Raw genomic sequence first — 9,992 nt, forward strand, 5'->3', positions numbered from 1 at the left:
AAATACGCTATCATGTCATAATTTGACTTTGAAAGTTGTTGATTAGAAACAACATTTGATTTTTGTATAAGTGTACAGCGTTGAAAATAGATAAAAGAAAAATTATACTATAAACGGTATTTAGTGTCAGCAAAGGTGGAACTCTCCTTACAGTAAAGATAAAATTAGTATTGTAAACAACGCCGGATAGATTGGATTTACAAGGAAGAGAAGTTTGCTTACAATCTCAAACAATCTGTCTGTTTAGATGCATTATTGACCAACATAACAAACTTGGAATGAATTGATATTCGTTTTTCAATTTAATTGTCCCTGTATTTTCGACCAAGACCCACAAATATGGCCGAAATAGATAATGAAACTGAACAGTTTCAAGATGATCATGAAAATGATAATGAATTTGACAATGAAGCTCAGTTGTTGGAGAGCGGCGAAGTAGAGGGAGACAATGGTGTTGCAGACGATTCCACGGCAGACGATCCGGTATGTTAATTGGCAAGCACTCTTGGATTTCATTTTTGCAGATTAGCATATTTATTTACATTGTTGTGTCAGCTTTTCCATGCAGTGTTTACATAATGCTAACATTGGTATGATTTTGATCATTAAATAATTCATTTATTTGAATACTTTAGGAGCTTGAGGCAATCAAAGCAAGGGTCAGAGAAATGGAGGAAGAGGCTGAAAAACTAAAAGAAATGCAGAAAGAGGTTGATACACAAATGAACCTGACTTCACCAACAACAGCTAGTAAGTTGGTGTTAGAAAATTTAATGTATTGTCATTTCTACTAAAGTTATTTAAACAAATGATGATAAATGAACATATCTCGGTAGGTTCAATTCTCTTATTGAGGGAGTACTTTGTTTATTATATTTACAGGCCCTTTTCCATCAGCAGAGGAGAAAATGGATGCTGACGCCCGATCTGTGTATGTAGGTAATGTAAGTATACTTTGCATTAGATTTTGCTTTCATTTCATCAAATTATGATATCAGATCAGAGCTACATTTCTACTAATATAAATCTCTATAGTTTTGCTTTATAATGTTTATAAAACAATAAAAACCTCAATCCAGGTACAATCTCTAAAATAATAAATTTTTGGAGACTGTATTTGCTATTGCATTAAGGTGGAATAACACACCTGGAAAGGTCACTCAAATTAACAGGAATTTTTTTGATAATGAAAGATATAATGATAAATAAACTGTACAAATAAGCCAAGAATTTGCAGTTTGGGGATAAAAAATGAATATCTAAAATAATTATTCTAGTAAGTAACAACAAAAGCCCCTGTGGGATTCGAACTCGAGATGTACGAATCACAAGTCCGACTCTTTATCCACTCGGCTATGGAGTAAGTTTCATGTTTTAGTCCATAAAATCCTTTTTAATAGAACAAAATGTCGTTTCGATCAGGGGTCAGCCATTTTGTGATGATGTGTTATTCCACCTTAATAGGTTTATTAATAAAAATTCTTTCCCCAATGCCTATCAATCTTTGTTAACAATTCCTCATCAATACATGCAGGTTGACTATGGAGCAACTGCTGAAGAGTTGGAGCAACATTTCCATGGGTGTGGTTCTGTTAACAGGGTTACCATACTTTGCGATAAATTTACGGGTCACCCAAAAGGGTAAGTCTGTGTTCATTCTTTGATGACATATTACTGACAATTTGATAAAGATGTGTTACTTCAAGGACAAGAACTTTAAAAAATGGAGATATTTATTGCATCTGTTTTAAAACATATACATTTACCAAATGCTTTGTGCAAAATGTTGATTTCCAAATATTAATGACTAAGGGTTTGCAAAAAGGACAGCATATATTATTCCATATGGATATAGCGCAGTACTTACTGCATCTTTATCATGATTCATGGACATCACTGTTTGTGGATTGAGTATTTAAAATTTGGTTTCTAGGGAACATAATTTTAGCAATAAATCAAAGCAATGGAGTTTTTTTTTTTTTAAATCACATAAGTTACTTTGATGAATATTTCATTTGTTGGATCATCTGAACAATGAAACCCTTGGAAATTATCATTCTAAATACTCTGCTGAAAACCAAAGAATTGAATGAATGTTTCAATGTTATCATCCAAAATAATTTGGAAAGAAAAATTAATAAAGGCTAATGGTTAAAGTTATTTGCATTCCAGGACTTAATAACTAATCTAAACAAATGTACCAGTACTTGGCACATATTTAGTAGAGAGAGACAGTGGTATGTAAGAGTTTGTTGATAGGAATTTATCTTCAGCAAGTACAGGCACCATATGCAAACCATAATTTTATATCTTTATTCAATTTGATATCCCATTTAAGTTTTCATTACATATATAGATATTGTACCTTTGCAGATTTGCATATGTGGAATTTGCCGACAAAGATTCAGTAACCACTGCTCAAGCTCTAGATGAATCATTATTCAGAGGGAGGCAGATAAAGGTCAGTCATAACTTATATATACCGTAAATGTTTCATACCGCTTACAACTTGCAGTGTCATGAAACTTTTACTTACATATTGTAATTTTATGTTTTTGAAACAAATCTTTTATTTTTCTTTAAATGATTCTGTGATATAAACTATAAAAATTTAGTGAAAATAATGGTACAACTGATTTCAGGTCAGTGCAAAGAGAACCAATAGGCCTGGAATTAGTTCAACCAACAGAAAACCACGGGGATTCCGACCGCGAGGAAGATTCCGCTCCCCCTATGGTGGCGGTTCATACACACCACGGAGACCAAGGTAAGGTTTGCAAGGAATTTGTAAGGAAAGTGAAGAATTTATTCATGAAAAATCAAATCTCTTATGAATCTAAATTCAGAAGAAAAGATTTTTACTTTTTAAAGAAATTTCAGTTTTTGATGGTTTACATGCAGGCACGTCACAATTTTTCTGCGATTATTGTTATCTTCATAGCCCAGATAAATCACAAAAGAAAGCATTTAACTTTTTATATTTACATATCCCTTTGCAGTGAGCAAAAGGTAGTTTAATATACTTATTGTCAATCTGTTTGCTGCTTAGAAGAAACTGTGAATTCTACCACATACTGTAGTTCATTCACTGAATATCAATTTCTGTGGATTTCTTTGTTGAGTTGAACGAAATTAGATGTTTTTTGAATTGCAATTACATTGCAATGTCTATGAAATTGTTACATACTTACGTAATATGTGGCTATATGGAAGTAATATGTGTATATAGCCTATAGTTCATCACCTGGCCTGGTGAGTCAGTGGCGTTTAATACAGGTAAAACAAACTTGTGATGTTTATTCCACCATAACAGCTGATCATTATTGTCAACCTTAGGAATACTAGAAGTTCACATATGGATATACACTGGAACTCTTTGAATAACTTTGGTTCAGTTTTAGTAGATCTTGTTTTTGATATACAGTTAAAGCCCGTTGTATGCATTACATTTTGGCCCCAGTTAATGTTTATTTTTTATGATTTTTGGATATTAATTGCAAAGCTCTAATCTCACTTAGCTGAATTAAAGAAATATCCAGCCCAGGGGTGTGCAATTACCGATGCCAAGGGCTGTCGATTTTAGAGGTTGGGCTAGTACAAATGTTCACTGAAATTGGACGTATCAAGAGACAATATAAAGTTGACTTAATTTACATATGATTTATCTTTGTTGCAAAATCAAGATCTTTTATGCGCTTGAATGTATATGCATTTGTACACATTTATACATGTACATAGACCAAATGATGATGATAATTATTACATGTGAAGAAACTGATCATCATTTGCTTGCATGATGACAATTATAATTGAGAGATTGTTGCTGATGATTTTAATGAAACATCGCTTGATCAATGCTAAAGGAAAAAATTAAAGAGCTTAAAATTATTTACAACATAGTGCAATTTTAGTTCTGAATAATGGTAATAAGTCAAACTTGCTGACACAATTGTTCATAAATGATTGAATGCTCCATTGTAGATAAATCTTGTCCAGATAAATTCATTCCTTTTTGTAAATATGGCCATGCATAAACGACATGGTAGACAACGTTTGATTAAATCTTATCTCTGGACCAGCTAAACCATAGATTGATTGAAAAATAAAATAAATCACTGACAGTTGTTTGTAGGGGATTTATTTTGCTTTATACATTTTTAGCTTATTGATTTGAAGAATTTTATTGGATAGTAACTTTTAACTATGGGCTAATAGTTTTGTTACTGCCACTAGCTCTTGGGCTAGTAACCAATTTTTGTAATTGCACACCCCTGCAGCCCAATATATTGGGCAGATTGTAGATTGTTCCAGCGATCAGAAATCGGTACTTGAATGTTGTCATAAAACATTGACAAGAAAAAGATATTTATATGATTCATTGTGTTTCTCATTTCAGTCGCTTCAGAAGAGCTGCGTTCTATTCTCCATACTGAAGCAATCATCATATTCTTAAAGTCAACAAAAAGAAAAAAATATATATAATAAGAAAGGGAAAGAAAATCATACAATTGTTTGGCAATGATTAAAAAAATCCCATACCTTCAGAAATTGAGATCAAAATAGAATATCTGTAAGCTTCAATTATAGGGCTAAAGTGGATTTTTTTAATTGGTGTATGTAGATGGTGGTTTTTTTTTTTATACTGACCCTAACCATTTTATTTTTTACTTATGTCATGTGTGCAATATTTTGTCCAGTGTATATCGCCATGATTAATTTCATGAAAAAGGGAATTAAAAAAAGATAACTGTCATAGAATCAAAGTTTCCCCCTGGGAGGGACCCTTCAAAAATGGTTAGCCTAGTAACCATGGTAACCATTTTTTTGTTTATTCATATCTTAGTTTCTTTTGCAGATTGCCGTAGCTTGGCTATTTGAGCAGTGCCATGCTTCTATACTGTGTAAAATCACTCCAATTTCATTTAATTTTGAAAAGTAAAAATTCTTTTTTTTTTATGTATGTTTGTTTTGTTTGTGGAAAACATTTATGTGTGGGTTTTAAAAACAGATTAATGATCATTGGAGTGGTTCAATCACTGGTATCTTACTATAAATGGGAATTTAAAAAAAAGATATGAGAAAAAAATAGTTAGTGAAGAATAGAAAAAAAATTCAATTCCCCATAAAAAAAATGAAAAAAAAAATAGATTGAAAAAAAATAGATTGATAAAAAAAGATGACAAAGAAATGGGGAAAGATTGATTAAAAAAGAAGACAAAGCAATGGGGAAACGGGGGAAAGAGGAAACAACCATTTAATCCTGAGAAACCTGACTACGAGAGCAACGGGACTGACACTGGATCATCATTGTGAATGAATTGTCTATGTAATCATTTTAGTTTTCTTAATAAAGATTAAATTAAAACCAATAAAGTTTTGGGTTTTTTCTAACATAAGTTCAATTGTTTTGTCATTATGGTTTCCATACCATTAGCTGGAAAGAAAAGGTGATGGAGATAATGCATTATATTTGCAATACTAGCCACAAATAGTGGAGGGTATATAAGATCTTTGTGACACTGGACATGTGAGTGTAACACCCCTTGTAGTGTAGGGAAGTTCTATATTTTCCCCCAAATTTCAGAAGAATTGAAATTGAGTTGCATGATATTCATTGCTAAAAGTAGAGGGTGTCATTTGATCCACCCGCCCATACATTTAAAGTCCTTATTTCTGTAGCACTGTTTCCAGATAGGGGGGGGGGGGTGGTGATCAAATCCAATAATGTCTAAAATATAAAATATTTGAACAGTAGCGAAATTAGATCAATTACATACACAGGTAATATATGTATGTACGTGATGTTATTTTTATGTAACTGTGCCTTTTTAAATAATGTAAAATAAGATCTCAAATACATTCTTATAAATGCAATTTTCTACGTAAGGAAAACAAGACGAATTAAATAAAAAAGACGTTAATTGTTTAAAAAAAAAATGAAAAGTAATACGATATAGAAAACTGTTTGTCTATTAGTCAATTATGAATCATATCGAGTCCATAAAGAGACCTTTGAGATGGTCCAGGTTCAATGCAATATGGTGTTCTGATTTACTCGTGAGGACGGATAAAGTTTAAGGTGGCTCGATTCACCCACAGTTTATTCCAATTTTCAATAGAAGACCACAAAACATACACTTATCAAATATTAAAATGATGATAGTGATACTATAGGTATTTTAAAAGAATTTTTTCATGTTTTTGTAATATAATTTTAAAAAGATAAATGTTAACAAATTGAAAGAAAATTGTTTGTCATATGATGGATATTTTCTTCAGACACATAAAAAATATAACACTACATATTATTAAAAAATATTTTAAATGCAAAGGAGAAGAGCGTATAATGCCTGTCAAATCCCCCGCACCTAGGACTTTAAACGACTCTAGTAAATCTCCTTTAAAGGAATCTTACATTTGAAGGTGTGCGTCAGTACATGTGTAATATAGAACTGCATCATCTGGCCATTAACAATATTTTTATTATTTTCATTTTTATGAATATTTTCTTACATTACAACGTGATCTCTAACAATCTTCAACTTTGCTTTTGTTTACTAAACGTTATTTGAATGGGCAAGAACTTATTGTTATCTGGAGAGTCTAAAATTTTCCAAAATAATTTTATATCTATTACATAAAATTTTCGAAAAACATTGTTTTACCTAAAAGGAAACAAATGCGCAGAATTAAAAAAAATCAAAAACTCCCATATGATTCGAACACCCTCTCAGCCAGGAGAAACTGTTAAAAGTCCTCCGCCTATCACACTGAGCTACGTTGACACATACCTCTCATTGTGAATAACTTTTATAGTTTAACAATTATAAATCAATTTTTGAAGTTATGTGTAAAATATTAATTTTGACCCATAATGGGTCTAGACTCAACTTTAATAAGTTAATGATAAAAAAAGAATGAAAACTTATCCTTTTAATAAAAGTACTCTTAAGATGGCACCAAGACCCATTCATACCAAAATATTGCAATTTATCACTGTAAATGGTCAAGATTTCGGCACAAAACGTCGTATGGCTCAATTTGGAAGCTTATACTTCCTGTGTTTATAGAATGAAAACACATTATTAACGTGCATCGTGAAAATTTATAACAAACAATGTATACATGCGAAGAAAACATTTTTTATTAACATTCGAGCAAGTTCTTTGTTATTGCTTTAAATGGGGGATATGTAACGCCTTGTACGCCCCTGTCCTTTTTTTAGTATTTCCCCAAAACATGTAATTTTCATATCTTCTTACTCTGTTGACAAATCATCTGAAAAAGCTGCTTGATGTTATAAGAAAATGTATTTTAATAAATGTGACATAAAAAATTGAATGAAAATTGTTACAAATAAATACAAATTTTTATTTGGTATGAAAGTTCATCAGGTAGGAGTTATCTTTCCCAAGTCCCTTAGGGACTTTTTAATTTCTTAGTTGAAGAAAATTTCCTTAATATTGTTTTGGAATAATAAATACATACATATTTCATTAGATGCCTATATAAGTAAATATATTCACTTTAATGCAAAACTAAATCATATAAATAAAGGGGAAAATTAATTTATAGGATTTATGTATCCCAACCTGAGAAAAATATATCTACATGAATGATATAAACATTATATCTTTAAAAATAATACGGTATTTACAAGTGTAATTGTATTTAAAAATATCGTACTTTAAATAAAGAATTTTCCAACTATCAAATGAAATCTATTCAAAGAGGTATAGGGCTTTTTTCTATCACACCTGTGTCTGGACGGAAAGTACCTGTTACTAAATATAGCTTCAGGCCTGTCGCAATATGATTTTCGAAACATAGTAATATACTGCTTTTGTAATGGTGTCTGTAACAACTGATTTGTGATAAATTCGGTACACCTGCATCGAGAAATAAACATAAAGAACTCTGGGTTTAATGTCAGTTGGTATTCTGAACCGTGATAACTTCCAGAAAAATGCAATGAATCCAAGTTTACAGCTGTATATAGAATACATGTATAGTGTTATTGAAGAGATCGGTCTATATTGGGTGTGCTCCGTCATACTCAAGCTGAATTAAACAAAATAATTTGAAAAAAAATATTCCAGCCGATTAGATACAACATGTAATTTAAACTATTCTTATCATGCTTCAATTAAGTGAAAAAATAGTTACTACATGGTGAAATCGATTCAGCGACCACAAAATAAAAAAAACCCTCGGCGTTACCACTAGACCACGCACCTAACACTTTTAAAACTGCATGTCTTTTAAATATATATCGCTATATCCATGACTGTATTAGAAAAAGTCACTTATTGAAATATTTCTCTAATTTTCAGTACGAACACTAAATATTGAATATTGTTGAAAATATCTGATATTTGCAAAAATACTATATTTTAGGCGAAATCGCATATTAAGTACGCTATACCTCTTGAGCAAAATTTTCAAAATAGCAGTTCCCTTACTATTAGCCCCAGTTTAAATCAGCCAGTACCGGATATACATGTACATGCTTTCGGATTTACTTTTTTGCGTACTGCGTCATCAAAAAGTGGTGTATAGAGCCACCTTAAACAGATGCGGTTTTTCGGCGTGAAAATTTTGTCTAATCTACTATGATTAATATTTCATAAAATATACAAAACGTTTGAATAACTTCTTATGTATGCTGATGACATGGTGATTTTTTCAGAAACAATTGCTGGTCTTCAATCACTTTTGGATGAATTAATATATTATTGTAGCACATGGAAATTACACATTAATGTTGATAAGTCAAAGATTGTTGTTTTTAGAAAAGGTGGAAGGGTAAAAGAAAACGAAAAATGGTATATTTATGGTAAACCACTTGACATTGTAGATCAGTTTGCTTATCTTGGCATTATTTTTTACTACAATAATAAATTTTCTAAAGCTGAGAAACAACTTGCTGAGCAAGGCAGGAAGGCATTATTTGTATTGAAAAAAAATATTAGAAACATGTTTTTTAACCATAATACTTTGCTATCATTGTTTGATTGCTTTGTTGGCAGTGTCATTAACTATGCTTCTGAGGTATGGGGTTCACTCAAAGCACCTAATATTGAGAAACTTCATCTTGATTTTTGTAAACATATCTTGGGAGTTAAAAGGTCAACTTGTAATGTAGCAGTTTATTCTGAATTAGGACGCTGTCCTCTGATGTACCAAAGAATGTTCAACATAGTTAAGTTCTGGAAAAAAATACTGTACCATAATAATTGTATTATTCAACATTGCTATTATACACTATATGACTGTGTCGAAAAAAATAATGCAAAAAACTGGTTGTATCATGTTAAAAATTTTTTATGCAATCTGGGTATGTTTGAATTGTGGGAAAAACAAAAAATAACAGCTGCAGATCTCATTGTTGTTAAGCAACGTATTTTTGACCAAGCTACACAGTATATTTTTTCTCAACTAGATATTTCTAGTAAATGCTCTTTTTTCAAATACCTAATTGCAACCCATAATTTACAATTTTATTTAAGGAAACCTATTCCAAACAAATATCAAAAGTGTATTTCCAGATTCAGGTTGTCTTCACATCAATTGTCGATAGAAACAGGTCGATTTTATAATATTGAAAGACACAATAGAAATTGTTTTTTATGTTCAAATTCTATTGAAGATGAATTTCATTTTATTTTAATATGTCCCATATACGAAGGCTATCGCAAAAAATACATTACGCCTTATTACTGGAAAAAACCTTCAATGTGTAAACTTCTGCAACTTTTTAAAGCTATACACGCTATAATTTGCGTCAATTTTGAATAAAGGGGAAAATGTATGTGTTTGATTACTAATAAAAGTTACCTTTATGCTGTTAATTATAATGCTCAATTCGAACACGTAACAAATATATCAAATATCAAACAATAAAAAATATTTATTTTCCTGCCAGGAAAGTAATGCCTCCTCGTGAATATCAATCTATCACGTGATATCGACAGCTAAATTTAGTCTATCAT

General features: G+C 31.1%; 1 protein-coding gene across 1 annotated transcript; it reads left to right on the forward strand.

The window, feature by feature from the left end:
* The first annotated feature begins 166 nt into the window (after positions 1-166).
* LOC105334534 (polyadenylate-binding protein 2-B) lies at positions 167-4,775 on the forward strand. Its single transcript, XM_011438029.4, has 7 exons — positions 167-483; positions 636-750; positions 883-944; positions 1,535-1,641; positions 2,374-2,461; positions 2,643-2,767; positions 4,397-4,775. Exons 1-7 carry the CDS (start codon positions 340-342, stop codon positions 4,431-4,433), a joined length of 678 nt encoding a protein of 225 aa, XP_011436331.1. The 5' UTR covers positions 167-339; the 3' UTR covers positions 4,434-4,775.
* Positions 4,776-9,992: the final 5,217 nt, after the last annotated feature.

Source organism: Magallana gigas, chromosome 3 (assembly GCF_963853765.1).
Source record: "Magallana gigas chromosome 3, xbMagGiga1.1, whole genome shotgun sequence".
Classification (NCBI taxonomy): Eukaryota; Metazoa; Mollusca; class Bivalvia; order Ostreida; family Ostreidae; genus Magallana; species Magallana gigas.

Bases quoted from the DNA above. Each gene is read 5' to 3' on its own strand.
- LOC105334534 (XM_011438029.4), top strand. From the start codon at position 340: ATGGCCGAAATAGATAATGAAACTGAACAGTTTCAAGATGATCATGAA. The intron at 751-882 runs GTAAGTTGGTGT...TTATATTTACAG, and splicing joins GACTTCACCAACAACAGCTA to GCCCTTTTCCATCAGCAGAG. The intron at 2,768-4,396 runs GTAAGGTTTGCA...TTCTCATTTCAG, and splicing joins TACACACCACGGAGACCAAG to TCGCTTCAGAAGAGCTGCGT.